Genomic DNA, 18,146 nt, shown 5'->3' on the forward strand with positions numbered 1-18,146 from the left:
TAGAACTTTAAGGAAAAGACTCCATCAGTCATTTGTGGAGTTTGCAAGAGAAAAAGAAATGATCTGGGATCAAAGGTTCAGGGCATTAAAATTAGATAAGACTTTTGAAACTGTAAGTGAGGTCATGATTATGGAAGAATTTAGAAATAACATTCCAGTAAACATTAAGACATATTTAGATGAAAGACAAAGCAAAAAGATGAGGGAGCTGCTGTTTTAGCTGATACATATGATATTTCACACACACAGTTGAGTGTAGGAAAAGGGGTCATATAGAAAGCAGGAAGGAAGTTGGAGATATAGAAAACCTAATGATGGTAAAAATGTTAGTAATACGAATCAAGCTGAAGTACACCAGTCTATTAAAGATGGAAAAGTGTAAAGTGGAGTTGAAGGAAGGTAACTGATACGTTACCATTGTAATAAGGCTGCACATATGAGATCAAGTTGTTGGAGGTTAAACGAGAGGCAAGGTAAACGAATATTTTTTGTACAGGTGGAGCAGGAAGAATCAGTAGTAGCTAGGGAAGTGGGAATGTGTTCACAACTTACGCAAGGGAGTTCAGAAGGGCAGGTTGCAGATGCTGGGGCCAGTCTTTAGCCAATTTGATTCATTCCACGTGATATCAAGCAATGGCTGAAGGCCCTGGATACTGCAAAGGCTATGGGCCCTGACAATATTCCGGCAATAGTACTGGAGACTTGTGCTCCAGAACTAGTAGTGCCCCTAGCCAAGCTGTTCCAGTACAGCTACAACACTGGCAACTTACCCGTCAATGTGGAAAATTGCCCCAGTATGTCCTGTACACAAAAAGCAGGACAAATTCAACCCGGCCAATTACTGCCACGACAGTCTACTTTCAATCATCAGTAAAATAATGGAAGGGGTCAGCAACAGTGCTATCAAGCGGCACCTGCTTAGCAATAACCTGCTCACTGACACTCAATTTAGGTTCTGCCAGGATCACCTGGCTCCTGGCCACATTACAGCCTTGGTTCAAACATGGACCAAAGAAATGAGGTGAGGTGAGAGCGACTGCCCTTGACATCAAGGCAGCATTTGACTGAGTGTGGCACCAAAGAGCCCTAGCAAAACAGGAGTCAATAGGAATCAGTGGGAAAACTCTCCACTGGTTGGAGTCATACCTAGCAAAAAGGAAGACGGTCGTGGTTGTTGGAGGTCAATCATCTCAGTTCCAGGACATCACTGCAGGAGTTCCTCAGGGTAGTGTCCTAAACCCAACTATCTTCAGCTGCTTCATCAATGACCTTCCTTCCATCATAAGGTCAGAAGTGGGGATGTTCGCTGATGATTGCACAATGCTCAGCACCATTCGTGACTCCTCAGATACTGAAGCAGTCCATGTCCAAATGCAGCAAGACCTGGACAATATCCAGGCTTGGGCTGATAAGTGGCAAGTAATATTTGCACCACACAAGTGTCAAGCAATGACCATCTCCAACAAAAAATAATCTAACCATTGCCCCATTCAATGGCATTAGCATCACTGAATCCCCACTATCAACATCCTGGGGTTACCATTGACCAGAAACTGAACTGGACTAGCCATATAAATACTGTGGCTACAAGAGCAGGTCAGAGGCTAGGAATCATGTGACCAGTAACTCACCTCCTGACTCTCCAAAGCCTGTCCACCATCTACCAGGCACAAGTCAGGAGAGTGATGGAATACTCCCCACTTGCCTGGATGAGTGCAGCTCCAACAACACTCAAGAAGCTCGACAGCATCCAGGACAAAGCAGCCCTGCTTGATTGGCACCACAACCACACACATTCACTCCCTCCACCACTGATGAACAGTAACAGCAGTATGTACCATCTACAAGATGCACTGCAGGAACTCAACAAGGCTCCTTAGACAGAACCTTCCAAATCCACGACCACTGCCATTTAGAAGGACAAGGGCAGCAGATACATGGGAAAATCACCACCTGTAAGTTCCCCTCCAAGTCACTCACCATCCTGACTCGGAAATATATCGCTGTTCCTTCACCGTCGCTGGGTCAAAATCCTGGAATTCCCTTCCTAACAGCATTGTGGGTGTACCTACACTGCATGAACTGCAGCGGTTCAAGAAGGCAGCTCACCACCACCTTCTCAAGGACAATTAGGTATGGGCAATAAATGCTGACCCAGCCAGCGAAGCCCACATCCAGTGAATAAGTGAAAAAACCACACACTGCAAAATCTGAATTCACACCCATTACCCACACATTGCAAAACCTGGGTCCAGATTCAGTGGTCATGGAAGGTACTATATAAATGTGTGTCGTTCTTTTTCTTTCTACCTCTTTGACCAAGCTTTTGGTCATCTGTTTGAATATATGTGTATAATTTTGTTTGATAACACTCTAGTGAACTGCCTTGGGATGGTTTACTATATCAAAGGCTTGATATAAATTATATGTTTGCTGTTGTTCTTCTGTTGCAAGGTAGCGTGTTCAGCAACTGAACAGGAAATATTCTTCCCCAAGGCTGCATTTCAGTGGAGAACTGATTGTAACAATATTTGTAATATACAGGGAAGTTACATGACCTGCTGCATCTAACTCCTCAGGGATGTGAAGAATACCATACTATCACTGCAACCTGTGTCTAACACATTATATGTCATATTAAGGTCCACTGGCTGTCCTTCTTCCCTCTCTCACACTTGTTACTTTCCACCATTTCTTGTAGCACCATTGGTCCCCTACCCATCCCTCTTTCTTTCCCATTTTCTTATCTCCCCTTCCCATCCTGGACCCTCTCAACAACAACTTATATTTCAATAATGCCTTTAATGTAATGAAATGGCCACAGGAGAGTCACAAGAACATTATAAAACAAAATATGACATTGAGCCAAAAAAGAGACGTTAGGTCGAAGGACCAAAAGCTTGATCAAAGAAGTGAGTTTCATGAAGTAGGTCTGAACGGAGAGTGAGGGCGTGGGGAAAGGGGGAGAGAGTGAGGGTGTGGGGAAAGGGGGAGAGAGTGAGGGTGTGGGGAAAGGGGGAGAGAGTGAGGGTGTGGGGAAAGGGGGAGAGAGTGAGGGTGTGGGGAAAGGGGGGAATGGGGGGAGAGTGAGGGTGTGGGGAAAGGGGGAATGGGGGGAGAGTGAGGGTGTGGGGAAAGGGGGGAATGGGGGGAGAGTGAGGGTGTGGGGAAAGGGGGAATGGGGGGAGAGTGAGGGTGTGGGGAAAGGGGGGAATGGGGGGAGAGTGAGGGTGTGGGGAAAGGGGGGGAGAGTGAGGGTGTGGGGAAAGGGGGGGGAGAGTGAGGGTGTGGGGAAAGGGGGGGGAGAGTGAGGGTGTGGGGAAAGGGGGGGGAGAGTGAGGGTGTGGGGAAAGGGGGGGGAGAGTGAGGGTGTGGGGAAAGGGGGGGGAGAGTGAGGGTGTGGGGAAAGGGGGGGGAGAGTGAGGGTGTGGGGAAAGGGGGGGGAGAGTGAGGGTGTGGGGAAAGGGGGGGGAGAGTGAGGGTGTGGGGAAAGGGGGGGGAGAGTGAGGGTGTGGGGAAAGGGGAGAGAGTGAGGGTGTGGGGAAAGGGGGGAGAGTGAGGGTGTGGGGAAAGGGGGGAGAGTGAGGGTGTGGGGAAAGGGGGGAGAGTGAGGGTGTGGGGAAAGGGGGGAGAGTGAGGGTGTGGGGAAAGGGGGGAGAGTGAGGGTGTGGGGAAAGGGGGGAGAGTGAGGGTGTGGGGAATGGGGGGAGAGTGAGGGTGTGGGGGGAGAGTGAGCGTGTGGGGAATGGGGGGAGAGTGAGGGTGTGGGGAAAGGGGGAGAGTGAGGGTGTGGGGAATGGGGGGAGAGTGAGGGTGTGGGGGGAGAGTGAGCGTGTGGGGGAGAGTGAGCGTGTGGGGGGAGAGTGAGCGTGTGGGGGGAGAGTGAGCGTGTGGGGGGAGAGTGAGCGTGTGGGGAAAGAATTCCAGAGCTTCAGGCCGAGACTCAAATTGCTCTCCTGTCTCCTCTCTGCTCCTTTCCATACACCCTTCATTCTCCTCTCCCCTCGCTGTCCCTCAGCTCACCCCTAACCCCCCCCCCCTCTCCCCCCCCCCCCCCCCGGGTCCCCTCGCTCCCTCCCCCCCCCCCCCCGGCCCCGGGTCCCCTCGCTCCCTCCCCCCCCCCCCCGGGTCCCCTCGCTCCCTCCCCCCCCCCCCGGGTCCCCTCGCTCCCTCCCCCCCCCCCCGGGTCCCCTCGCTCCCTCCCCCCCGGGTCCCCTCGCTCCCTCCCTCCCTCCCTCCTCCGTCTGCTCTCTCACTTTCCCGCCCTAATCCAGCGGCACGTGCTTTTCACACCTCACCGCGCATGTGCAGGCTGACTGTGGGCGCTTGGTGATGACGTTGCGGTCGGTGGGCGCAGGCCGGTGGCGTCACGGGGAGAGCGGCGGTGGTTGTCCATCAATGAGTCCGAGTCCGCCGCACCTCAGCCTCGCAGCGCCGCGGAGACAGGTGAGTCCCGGCGGCCGGGCTGCCCCAGGCCCTGGGCCGGCCCGATCCCACCCGCCCCGCGCGGAGCCGAGTGAACCGCGCCCGCCCGCCCCCGGCTCCGCACCAAAAACACACCCAGGGGCGGAGTGAGAGGGAGGGAGAGAGCGGCGCCTGGGAACTGAGGCCGGGGCCCGGAGCCCGGGGCTGGGGGGAGACTCAGGCCGGGGGGCTGGAGGGCCAAGTGCCCCAAGCGGCGGGATTAGTCATCCTTTGTGCCGGGCACCCCCTCCGCCCTGGGCTGAGGCTTCACATTGATTCAGTGTCAGGGAAATCGGCCAGGAGCCCGGACTCGTCATAACCCCCTCAATATACCCCCCTCAATATACCCCCCTCAATATACCCCCCTCAATATACCCCCCTCAATATACCCCCCTCAATATACCCCCCTCAAGATACCCCCCTCAATATAACCCCCTCAATATAACCCCCTCAATATACCCCCCTCAATATACCTCCCTCAATATACCCCCCTCAATATACCCGCTAATAACCCCCTTAATATACCATCCTGTCAACCTGGCCCCTAATAACCCCCTAATATACCATCCTGTCAACCTGGTCCCTAATAACCCCCCTAATATACCATCCTGTCAACCTGGTCCCTAATAACCCCCCTAACATACCATCCTGTCAACCTGGTCCCTAGTAACCCCCCTAACATATCATCCTGTCAATGTGGTCTCCAATAACCCCCCTAATATACCATCCTGTCAACCTGGCCCCTAATAAACCCCCTAATATACCATCCTGTCAACCTGGCCTCCAATAACCCCCCTAATATACCATCCTGTCAACCTGGCCCCTAATATACCATCCTGTCAACCTGATCTCCAATAACCCCCCTAATATACCATCCTGTCAACCTGGTCCCTAATAAACCCCCTACTATACCATCCTGTCAACCTGGTCTGCAATCACCCCCCTAATATACCATCCTGTCAACCTGGCCCCTAATTAACCCTCTAATATAACATCCTGTCAACCTGGCCCCTAATTAACGCCCTAATATACCATCCTGTCAACCTGGCCCCTAATAACCCCCCCCAAACATATCATATTGTCAACCTGGCCCCTAATAACCTCCCTAATATTCCATCCTGTCAACCTGGTCCCTAATAAACCCCTTAATATACCATCCTGTCAACCTGTTCCCTAATAACCCCCCTAATATACCATCCTGTCAACCTGGCCCCTAATAACCCACCTAATATACCATCCTGTCAACCTGGTCCCTAATAAACCCCCTAATATACCATCCTGTCAACCTGGCCCCTAATAACCCCCCTAATATACCATCCTGTCAACCTGGTCCCTAATAAACCCCCTAATATACCATCCTGTCAACCTGGCCCCTAATAACCCCCCTAATATACCATCCTGTCAACCTGGTCCCTAATAAACCCCCTAATATACCATCCTGTCAACCTGTTCCCTAATAACCCCCCTAATATACCATCCTGTCAACCTGGCCCCTAATAACCCACCTAATATACCATCCTGTCAACCTGGTCCCTAATAAACCCCCTAATATACCATCCTGTCAACCTGGTCCCTAATAAACCCCCTAATATACCATCCTATCAACCTGGCCCTTAATAACCCCCCTAATATACTATCCTGTCAACCTGGTCTTCAATAAACCCCCTAATATACCATCCTGTCATCAAGGTCACCAAGAAAACCTCACCCTCTGCCCCACATAGCATCTTGCCACCATGGTTCCCAATAAAACCCAAATATACCCTCACCAATTTGTAATCCTGTCCCCATTGTCCTGATAAACTCATAGTTGCCCATATACTCTGTGTCCTCAACCGTTACCATTTATCCACCTGTCAAGCCCCTCACTTTTCTGAACCTTTGCAACTCTTTCTATCCTCCCTCCACCGTCTCTCCAAACTTCTTTCCCTGCCAATAGTCTGCATTCCCCCAAGCCACTTCATTTCCTGCAATTTGCTACCTTTTTTCTTTGACTCCTGTTCAGTGTGACTGGTCTTTGTACATTTGATTACTGCTATAAGATATTTATTTTTGATTGATCTGTCTCTGTTAGTACGATGGTAAAAGCTGCCGCCTAAGAGGTTACGCTATTTTTGTTTCTCTGATGTGAGATCTGATATTGAGTCAGTGCTATGAGGAAAAGACACCAAATTGGTGACAATTTGCATGAATGGGAAGTCTTTACCATTTGTTGTGATTTAATATGCTAGTTGGTGATTCAACATGTGACATGTATAGCTTGGTAAGAATTCTTGTTGCTGCATTACAATCCAGTATGTAGATAAGCAAATTCTTAATAACATGGTGTAAAACAGGAAATGATGGAAATACACACCATGTCCATCAGCATCTCTGAAGGGAACAGAGTTTAACTTTTCAGCTGCGGCACTTTAATAGAATTTGTGTAACAAATACTGGATCTGCACTGATTTCTTCTTGGGTTCAGTGCTGTTGGTGTCTTCCATGTCCCCTTATGATTAAGAATTTCACTTTACTGTCCATTGTCTGGTGAATATGTGTGAACTGTGTAATGTCATTACTGCACAGAAAGAGGCCATTCAGCCCATCGAGTTCATGCTGGCTCTCTAGAACACTTCAGCCAGTCCTTTCCCTCACTCTATTCCTGTATCTGAAAGTTTATTTCCTTCAAATGTCCATCCAATTTCCTTTTGAAATCATTCATCTTCTCCGCTTTCAGCACCCTTCTAGGCAGCGAGTTCCAGGCCATTGCCGCTCGCTGTGTTTAAAAAAAAGTTCTTCCTCACACAACAACCCCCCCTCATCTCTTGCCCAAAACCTTAAACCTATGTCCTCTTGGCCCTTGTACCATCAGCTAATGGGAACAGCTTTTCTTTGTCTACCTTATTTACACCTGTCATAATCTTGTACATTTTTATCAACTATCCCCTCAATCTCCTTTGCTCCAAGGGGAACAACCCTAGCTTCTCCGACCTAACCATGCAGTTAAGATCCCTCATCCCTCGAACTGTTCTGGTAAATCTCTGCACTTTCTCAAGGGCCCTCTCACCCTTCCTAAAGTTTGGTGACCAAAACTGGGCGCAATATTCTAGTTGTGGCTTAACTAGAGCTTGATGTATGTTCAGCATAACCTCCCTGCTTTTGTGCATAATACCTCTGTTTATGAAGCCCAAGATCCCATTTGCCTTGCTACCCGCGCTCTCAGTATGTCCCTGCCGCCATCAAAGATCTGTCATTTGTAATCTTTCTTGCTGCTGTGTGGTTTTCCTATCCTCCAAAAAAAGACCGACTACTGGACATTCTAGTGAGGCCCGATCAACTGAACACCAAGCAGCTGATTTGACTTATGTGTATCATTATGAATTAATAGATAAAGTTTCTGCCTCAATCCTTTGTGATTGAGCGGAATCCATTTGATGCACTATCTGAAAATGTTTTTAAAATTAAGGTAGATTTTCAGGTACAGGATTAAGCAAAACAAGGGAACAGCGCTGTAAATTCAGTCCTCTGGGGTGAGGTGGGTGATGATTGGCTAAATTCAATACAAACAAGTGCAAAGTAGAGTTCTTCAATACTAAAACATACACCACCATGTTTAAAAAATGGAAAGCAATTATCTCTTTGATATTCCTTTTAATAAAGATTTGAAGTTTGGAATCAATTTATTGCTAGGCTAATAATTTTTCACTTCCACACAATTTACCTGTTGTAACTTCAGAAACTTTGGATGCTTTATTGTAACTGTTTTTTTGAAATACTAATGAGATAGATTGAGTGAAGCTATTGGTGAAATAGAGGCATCTTGCAACCCTGCAGCTCTGATCTAGCAAGCACAGGAGGACTCCGTTCTGCACTCCAGCTTTTGCTAAATTTAAACCTCTCTTAATGACTGATTTTTTATGATTTTTAAAATTCACGAAAGGTACACTAACATTCCTTATCTGTTACAACTTTTCGTCATCCGATAATTTTCTCTCACTGATACTTCTCCACATTCCAGTGCTGTGGTAATTAACAGTCCTTGCTCATGCTTCAGTGTTTGTTAATAATGATAAAGCTCCAGTGCTATATTAATTAACAGTGCCTGCTAATGTTCCAGTGCTGTGGTTACAGTGATTGCTCATGCTCCAGTGCTGTGGTTATTATGATTGCTCATGCTCCAGTGCTGCGGTTACAGTGATTGCTCATGCTCCAGTGCTGCGGGTAGAGTGATTGCTCATGCTCCAGTGCTGTGGTTATAGTGATTGCTCATGCTCCAGTGCTGCGGGTAGAGTGATTGCTCATGCTCCAGTGCTGTGGTTATAGTGATTGCTCCTGCTCCAGTGCTGCGGTTACAGTGATTGCTCATGCTCCAGTGCTGCTGTTATAGTGATTGCTCATGCTCCAGTGCTGTGGTTGTAGTGATTGCTCATGCTCCAGTGCTGTGGTTGTAGTGATTGCTCATGCTCCAGTGCTGTGGTTATAGTGATCGCTCATGCTCCAGTGCTGTGGTTATAGTGATTGCTCATGCTCCAGTGCTGTGGTTACAGTGATTGCTCATGCTCCAGTGCTGTGGTTACAGTGATTTCTCATGCTCCAGTGCTATGGTTATAGTGATTTCTCATGCTCCAGTGCTGTGGTTATAGTGATGGCTCATGCTCCAGTGCTGTGGTTACAGTGATTGATCATGCTCCAGTGCTGTGGTTATAGTGATTGCTCATGCTCCAGTGCTGTGGTTATAGTGATTTCTCATGCTCCAGTGCTGTGGTTACAATGATTGCTCATGCTCCAGTGCTGTTGTTATAGTGATTGCTCATGCTCCAGTGCTGTGGTTATCGTGATTTCTCATGCTCCAGTGCTGTTGGTATTGTGACTGCTCATGCTCCAGTGCTGTTGGTATAGTGATTTCTCATGCTCCTGTGCTGTGGTTGTAGTGATTGCTCATTCTCCAGTGCTGTGGTTGTAGTGAGTTCTTATGCTCCAGTGCTGTGGTTATAGTGATTGCTCATGCTCCTGTGCTGTGGTTGTAGTGATTGCTCATTCTCCAGTGCTGTGGTTGTAGTGAGTTCTTATGCTCCAGTGCTGTGGTTATAGTGATTGCTCATGCTCCAGTGCTGTGGTTATAGTGATTGCTCATGCTCCAGTGCTGTGGTTGTAGTGATTGCTCATTCTCCAGTGCTGTGGTTGTAGTGAGTTCTTATGCTCCAGTGCTGTGGTTATAGTGATTGCTCATGCTCCAGTGCTGCGGTTACAGTGATTGCTCATGCACCAATGCTGTGGTTGTAGTGATTGCTCATGCTCCAGTGCTGCGGTTATAGTGATTGCTCATGCTCCAGTGCTGTGGTTATAGTGATGGCTCATGCTCCAGTGCTGTGGTTGTAGTGATTGCTGATTCTCCAGTGCTGTGGTTGTAGTGATTGCTCATGCTCCAGTGCAGTGGTTATAGTGATTGCTCATGCTTCAGTGCTATGGTTATAGTGAGTTCTTATGCTCCAGTGCTGTGGTTATAGTGATTGCTCATGCTCCAGTGCTATGGTCATAGTGATTGCTCATGCCCCAGTGCTGTGGTTATAGTGAGTTCTTATGCTCCAGTGCTGTGGTTATAGTGATTGCTCATGATCCAGTGCTATGGTTATAGTGAGTTCTTATGCTCCAGTGCTGTGGTTATAGTGATTGCTCATGCTCCAGTGCTGTGGTTATAGTGAGTTCTTATGCTCCAGTGCTGTGGTTATAGTGATTGCTCATGCCCCAGTGCTGTGGTTATGGTGAGTTCTTATGCTCCAGTGCTGTGGTTATAGTGATTGCTCATGATCCAGTGCTGTGGTTATAGTGAGTTCTTATGCTCCAGTGCTGTGGTTGTGGTGATTGCTCATGCTCCAGTGCAGTGGTTATACTGATTGCTCATTCTCCAGTGCTGAGGTTATAGTGATTGCTCATGCTGCAGTGCTGAGGTTATGGTGATTGCTCATGCTCCAGTGCTGTGGTTATAGTGATTGCTCAATATCAAGTGCTGAGGTTATGGTGATTGCTCATGCTCCAGTGCTGTGGTTATAGTGATTGCTCATGCTCCAGTGCTGTGGTTATAGTGATTTCTCATGCTCCAGTGCTGTGGTTATAGTGATTTCTCATGCTCCTGTGCTGTTGTTATAGTGATTGCTCATGCTCCAGTGCTGTGGTTATAGTGATTTCTCATGCTCCAGTGCTGTTCGTATAGTGATTGCTCATGCTCCAGTGCTGTTGGTATAGTGATTTCTCATGCTCCTGTGCTGTGGTTATAGTGATTGCTCATGCTCCTGTGCTGTGGTTGTAGTGATTGCTCATTCTCCAGTGCTGTGGTTGTAGTGAGTTCTTATACTCCAGTGCTGTGATTATAGTGATTGCTCATGCTCCAGTGCTGTGGTTATAGTGATTGCTCATGCTCCAGTGCTGTGGTTGTAGTGATTGCTCATGCTCCAGTGCAGTGGTTATAGTGATTGCTCATGCTCCAGTGCTGCGGTTACAGTGATTGCTCATGCTCCAATGCTGTGGTTGTAGTGATTGCTCATGCTCCAGTGCTGCGGTTATAGTGATTGTTCATGCTCCAGTGCTGTGGTTATAGTGATGGCTCATGCTCCAGTGCTGTGGTTGTAGTGATTGCTGATTCTCCAGTGCTGTGGGTGTAGTGATTGCTCATGCTCCAGTGCAGTGGTTATAGTGATTGCTCATGCTTCAGTGCTATGGTTATAGTGAGTTCTTATGCTCCAGTGCTGTGGTTATAGTGATTGCTCATGCTCCAGTGCTGTGGTCATAGTGATTGCTCATGCCCCAGTGCTGTGGTTAAAGTGAGTTCTTATGCTCCAGTGCAGTGGTTATAGTGATTGCTCATGCTCCAGTGCTGTGGTTATAGTGAGTTCTTATGCTCCAGTGCTGTGGTTATAGTGAGTTCTTATGCTCCAGTGCTGTGGTTATAGTGATTGCTCCTGCTCCAGTGCTGCGGTTACAGTGATTGCTCATGCTCCAGTGCTGCTGTTATAGTGATTGATCATGCTCCAGTGCTGTGGTTGTAGTGATTGCTCATGCTCCAGTGCTGTGGTTATAGTGATTGCTCATGCTCCAGTGCTGTGGTTATAGTGATTGCTCATGCTCCAGTGCTGTGGTTACAGTGATTGCTCATGCTCCAGTGCTGTGGTTACAGTGATTTCTCATGCTCCAGTGCTATGGTTATAGTGATTTCTCATGCTCCAGTGCTGTGGTTATAGTGATTGCTCATGCTCCTGTGCTGTGGTTGTAGTGATTGCTCATTCTCCAGTGCTGTGGTTGTAGTGAGTTCTTATGCTCCAGTGCTGTGGTTATAGTGATTGCTCATGCTCCAGTGCTGTGGTTATAGTGATTGCTCATGCTCCAGTGCTGTGGTTGTAGTGATTGCTCATTCTCCAGTGCTGTGGTTGTAGTGAGTTCTTATGCTCCAGTGCTGTGGTTATAGTGATTGCTCATGCTCCAGTGCTGTGGTTATAGTGATTGCTCCTGCTCCAGTGCTGCGGTTACAGTGATTGCTCATGCTCCAGTGCTGCTGTTATAGTGATTGCTCATGCTCCAGTGCTGTGGTTGTAGTGATTGCTCATGCTCCAGTGCTGTGGTTGTAGTGATTGCTCATGCTCCAGTGCTGTGGTTATAGTGATTGCTCATGCTCCAGTGCTGTGGTTATAGTGATTGCTCATGCTCCAGTGCTGTGGTTATAGTGATTGCTCATGCTCCAGTGCTGTGGTTACAGTGATTGCTCATGCTCCAGTGCTATGGTTATAGTGATTTCTCACGCTCCAGTTCTGTGGTTATAGTGATTGCTCATGCTCCAGTGCTGCGGTTACAGTGATTGCTCATGCACCAATGCTGTGGTTGTAGTGATTGCTCATGCTCCAGTGCTGCGGTTATAGTGATTGCTCATGCTCCAGTGCTGTGGTTATAGTGATGGCTCATGCTCCAGTGCTGTGGTTGTAGTGATTGCTGATTCTCCAGTGCTGTGGTTGTAGTGATTGCTCATGCTCCAGTGCAGTGGTTATAGTGATTGCTCATGCTTCAGTGCTATGGTTATAGTGAGTTCTTATGCTCCAGTGCTGTGGTTATAGTGATTGCTCATGCTCCAGTGCTGTGGTCATAGTGATTGCTGATTCTCCAGTGCTGTGGTTATAGTGAGTTCTTATGCTCCAGTGCTGTGGTTATAGTGATTGCTCATGATCCAGTGCTATGGTTATAGTGAGTTCTTATGCTCCAGTGCTGTGGTTATAGTGATTGCTCATGCTCCAGTGCTGTGGTTATAGTGAGTTCTTATGCTCCAGTGCTGTGGTTATAGTGATTGCTCATGCCCCAGTGCTGTGGTTATGGTGAGTTCTTATGCTCCAGTGCTGTGGTTATAGTGATTGCTCATGATCCAGTGCTGTGGTTATAGTGAGTTCTTATGCTCCAGTGCTGTGGTTGTGGTGATTGCTCATGCTCCAGTGCAGTGGTTATACTGATTGCTCATTCTCCAGTGCTGAGGTTATAGTGATTGCTCATGCTGCAGTGCTGAGGTTATGGTGATTGCTCATGCTCCAGTGCTGTGGTTATAGTGATTGCTCAATATCAAGTGCTGAGGTTATGGTGATTGCTCATGCTCCAGTGCTGTGGTTATAGTGATTGCTCATGCTCCAGTGCTGTGGTTATAGTGATTTCTCATGCTCCAGTGCTGTGGTTACAATGATTGCTCATGCTCCAGTGCTGTGGTTATAGTGATTTCTCATGCTCCAGTGCTGTGGTTATAGTGATTTCTCATGCTCCAGTGCTGTGGTTACAATGATTGCTCATGCTCCAGTGCTGTGGTTATAGTGATTGCTCATGCTCCTGTGCTGTTGTTATAGTGATTGCTCATGCTCCAGTGCTGTGGTTATAGTGATTTCTCATGCTCCAGTGCTGTTGGTATAGTGATTGCTCATGCTCCAGTGCTGTTGGTTATAGTGATTGCTCATGCTCCTGTGCTGTGGTTGTAGTGATTGCTCATTCTCCAGTGCTGTGGTTGTAGTGAGTTCTTATACTCCAGTGCTGTGGTTATAGTGATTGCTCATGCTCCAGTGCTGTGGTTATAGTGATTGCTCATGCTCCGGTGCTGTGGTTGTAGTGATTGCTCATGCTCCAGTGCAGTGGTTATAATGATTGCTCATGCTCCAGTGCTGCGGTTACAGTGATTGCTCATGCTCCAATGCTGTGGTTGTAGTGATTTCTCACGCTCCAGTGCTGCGGTTATAGTGATTGTTCATGCTCCAGTGCTGTGGTTATAGTGATGGCTCATGCTCCAGTGCTGTGGTTGTAGTGATTGCTGATTCTCCAGTGCTGTGGGTGTAGTGATTGCTCATGCTCCAGTGCCGTGGTTATAGTGATTGCTCATGCTTCAGTGCTATGGTTATAGTGAGTTCTTATGCTCCAGTGCTGTGGTTATAGTGATTGCTCATGCGCAAGTGCTGTGGTTACAGTGATTGCTCATCCTCCAATGCTGTGGTTATAGTGATTGCTCATGCTCCAGTGCTGTGGTTATGGTGATTGCTCATGCTCCAGTGCTGTGGTTATAGTGATTTTTCATGCTCCAGTGCTGTTGTTATAGTGATTGCTCATGCTCCAGTGCTGTTGGTATAGTGATTGCTCATGCTCCAGTGCTGTGGTTATAGTGATTGCTCATGCTCCAGTGCTGTGGTTATAGTGATTGATCATGCTCCAGTGCTGTGGTTATAGTGATTGCTCATGCTCCAGTGATGTGGTTATAGTGATTGCTCATGCTCCAGTGCTGTGGTTATAGTGGTAGCTCATGCTCCAGTACTGTGGTTATAGTGATTGCTCATGCTTCAGTGATGTGGTTACAGTGATTGCTCATGCTCCAGTGCTGTGGTTATAGTGATAGCTCATGCTCCAGTACTGTGGTTATAGTGAGTTCTTATGCTCCAGTGCTGTGGTTATAGTGATTGCTCATGCTCCAGTGCTGCGGTTACAGTGATTGCTCATGCTCCAGTGCTGCGGTTACAGTGATTGCTCATGCTCCAGTGCTGTGGTTGTAGTGAATGCTCATGCTCCAGTGCTGTGGTTTTAGTGATGGCTCATGCTCCAGTGCTGTGGTTACAGTGATTGCTCATGCTCCAGTGCTGTGGTTGTAGTGATTGCTCATGCTCCAGTGCTGTGGTTATAGTGATTGCTCATGCTCCAGCACTGCGGTTACAGTGATTGCTCATGCTCCAGTGCTGTGGTTGTAGTGATTGCTCATGCTCCAGTGCTGTTGTTATAGTTATTGCTCATGCTCCAGTGCTGTGGTTATTGTAATTGCTCATGCTCCAGTGCTGTGGTTATAGTAATTGCTCATGCTCCAGTGCTGTGGTTATAGTGATTGCTCATGCTCCAATGCTGTGGTTATAGTGATCGCTCATACTTCAGTGCTGTGGTTAGAGTGACTGCTCATGCTCCAGTGCTGTGGTTATAGTGATTGCTCATGCTCCAGTGCTGTGGTTATAGCGATTGCTCATGCTCCAGTGCTGTGGTTGTAGTGATTGCTCATGCTCCAGTGCTGTGGTTATAGTGATTTCTCATGCTCCAGTGCTGTTGGTATAGTGATTTCTCTTGCTCCAGTGATGTGGATATAGTGATTGCTCATGCTCCAGTGCTGTGGTTATAGTGATTGCTCATGCTCCCGTGCAGTGGTTATAGTGATTGCTCATGCTCCAGTGCTGTGTTTAAAGTGAGTTCCTATGCTCCAGTGCTGTGGTTATAGTGATTGCTCATGCTTCAGTGCTGCGGCTACACTGATTGCTCATGCTCCAGTGCTACGGTTACAGTGATTGGTCATGCTCCAATGCTGTGGTTGTAGTGATTGCTCATGCTCCAGTGCTGCGGTTACAGTGATTGCTCATGCTCCAGTGCTGTGGTTGTAGTGATTGCTCATGCTCCAATGCTGTGGTTGTAGTGATTGCTCATGCTCCAATGCTGCGGTTACAGTGATTGCTCATGCTCTAGTGCTGTGGTTGTAGTTATTACTCATGCTCCAGTGCAGTAGTTATAGTGAGTTCTTATGCTCCAGTGCTGTGCTTATAGTGATTGCTGATGCTCCAGTGCTGCGGTTACAGTGATTGCTCATGCTCCAATGCTGTGGTTATAGTGATTGTTCATGCTCCAGTGCTGTGGTTATGGTGATTGCTCATGCTCCAGTGCAGTGGATATAGTGATTTTTCATGCTCCAGTGCGGTGGTTATAGTGATTTCTCATGCTCCAGTGCTGCGGTTTCAGTGATTGCTCATGCTCCAGTGCTGCGGTTACAGTGATTGCTCATGCTCCAGTGCTGTGGTTGTAGTGATTGCTCATGCTCCAGTGCTGTCCTTCTAGTGATTGCTCATGCTCCATTGCTGTGGTTCTAGTGATTGCTCATGTTCCATTGCTGTGGTTATAGTGATTGCTCATGCTCCAGTGCAGTGATTATATTGATTTCTCATGCTCCAGTGCTGTGATTATAGTGATTGCTCATGCTCTAGTGCTGTGGTTATATTGATTTCTCATGCTCCAGGTCTGTGGTTATAGTGATTGCTCATGCTCCAGTGCTGTGGTTGTAGTGATTGCTCATGCTCCAGTGCTGTGGTTGTTGTGATTGCTCATGCCCCAGTGCTGTGGTTATGGTGATTTCTCCTTCTCCAGTGCTGTTGCTATGGTGATTGCTCATTCTCCAGTCCTGTGGTGATAGTGATTGCTCATGCTCCAGTGCTGTGGTTACAGTGATTGCTCATGCTCCAGTGCTGTGGTTGTAGTGATTGCTCATGCTCCAGTGCAGTGGTTATAGTGATTGCTCATGCTCCAGTGCTGCGGTTACAGTGATTGCTCATGCTCCAATGCTGTGTTTATAGTGCTGGCTCATGCTCCAGTGCTGTTGGTGTAGTGATTGCTGATTCTCCAGTGCTGTGGTTGTAGTGATTGCTCATGCTCCAGTGCAGTGGTTATAGTGATTGCTCATGCTCCAGTGCTGTGGTTATAGTGATTTCTCATGCTCCAGTGTTGTGGTTATAGTGATTGCTCATGCTCCAGTGCTGTGGTTATGGTGATTTCACATGCTCCAGTGCTGTGGTTATAGTGATTGCTCATGCTCCAGTCCTGTGGTTATAGTTATCGCTCATGCTCCAGTGCTGTGGTTAGCGTGATCGCTCATGCTCCAGTGCTGTGGTTATAGTGATCGCTCATGCTCCAGTGCTGTGGTTATAGTGATGGCTCATGCTCCAGTGCTATGATTACAGTGATTGCTCATCCTCCAGTGCTTTGGTTATAGTGAGTGCTCATGCTCCAGGGCTGTGGTTATAGTGATTTCTCATGCTCTAGTGCTGTGGTTATAGTGATTGCTCATGCTCCAGTGCTGTGGTTATAGTGATTGCTCATGCTCCAATGCTGTGATTATAGTGATTGCTCATGCACCAGTGCTGTGGTTGTAGTGATTGCTCATGCTCCAGTGCTGTGGTTATAGTGAGTTCTTATGCTCCAGTGCTGTGGTTATAGTGATTGCTCATGCTCCAGTGCTGTGGTTATAGTGATTGCTCATGCTCCAGTGCAGTGGTTACAGTGATTGCTCATGCTCCAGTGCTGTGGTTATAGTGAGTTCTTATGCTCCAGTGCTGTGGTTATAGTGATTGCTCATGCTCCAGTGCTCTGGCTGCCGTGATTGCTCATGCTCCAGTGCTGTGGCTGCAGTGATTGCTCATGCTCCAGTGCTGTGGTTGTAGTGAATGCTCATGCTCCAGTGCTGTGGTTACAGTGATTGCTCATCCTTCAGTGCTGTGGTTGTAGTGATTGCTCATGCTCCAGTGCTGTGGTTATAGTGATTGCTCATGCTCCAGTGTTGTGGTTATAGTGATTGCTCATGCCCCAGTGCTGTGGTTGTAGTGATTGCTGATTCTCCAGTCCTGTGGTTGTAGTGATTGCTCATGCTCCATTGCAGTGGTTATAGTGATTGCTCATGCTCCAGTGCTGTGGTTATAGTGATTGCTCATGCTCTTGTGCTGTGGTTATAGTGATTGCTCATTCTCCAGTGCTGAGGTTATAGTGATTGCTCATGCTCCAGTGCTGAGGTTATGTTGATTGCTCATGCTCCAGTGCTGTTGTTATAGTGATTGCTCAATATCAAGTGCTGAGGTTATGGTGATTGCTCATGCTCCAGTGCTGTGGTTATAGTGATTGCACATGCTCCAATGCTGTGGTTGTATTGATTGTTCGTGCTCCAGTGCTGTGGTTATAGTGATTTCTTATGCTCCAGTGCTGTGGTTATACTGAGTGCTCATGCTCCAGTGCTGTGGTGTAGTGATTGCTCATGCTCCAGTGCTGTGGTTACAGTGATTTCTTATGCTCCAGTGCTGTGGTTATAGTGATTGCTCATGCTCCAGTGCTGTGGTTATGGTGATTTCACATGCTCCAGTGCTGTCCTTCTAGTGATTGCTCATGCTCCAGTGCTGTGGTTATAGTTATCGCTCATGCTCCAGTGCTGTGGTTAGCGTCATCGCTCTTGCTCCAGTGCTGTGATTATAGTGATTGCTCATGCTCCAGTGCTGTGGTTGTAGTGAGTTCTTATGCTCCAGTGCTGTGGTTTTACTGAATGCTCATGCTCCAGTGCTGTGGCTGCAGTGATTGCTCATGCTCCAGTGCTGTGGTTATAGTGATCGCTCATGCTCCAGTGCTGCGGCTGCAGT

At 47.8% G+C, this 18,146-nt stretch overlaps 1 protein-coding gene across 1 annotated transcript in view; it reads left to right on the plus strand.

Moving 5' to 3' along the window:
- Positions 1–4,343: 4,343 nt before the first annotated feature.
- Positions 4,344–18,146, plus strand: part of pcgf3 (polycomb group ring finger 3) — a 188,745-nt gene continuing 174,942 nt past the window's right edge. The window contains exon 1 of the mRNA XM_078562731.1: positions 4,344–4,446. Coding sequence (XP_078418857.1) covers positions 4,399–4,446 — 48 coding nt within the window. The 5' untranslated portion in view covers positions 4,344–4,398. The remainder of the gene's footprint in view (positions 4,447–18,146) is intronic.

This window comes from Cetorhinus maximus, chromosome 1 (genome assembly GCF_964194155.1).
Source record: "Cetorhinus maximus chromosome 1, sCetMax3.hap1.1, whole genome shotgun sequence".
Lineage (NCBI taxonomy): Eukaryota > Metazoa > Chordata > Chondrichthyes > Lamniformes > Cetorhinidae > Cetorhinus > Cetorhinus maximus.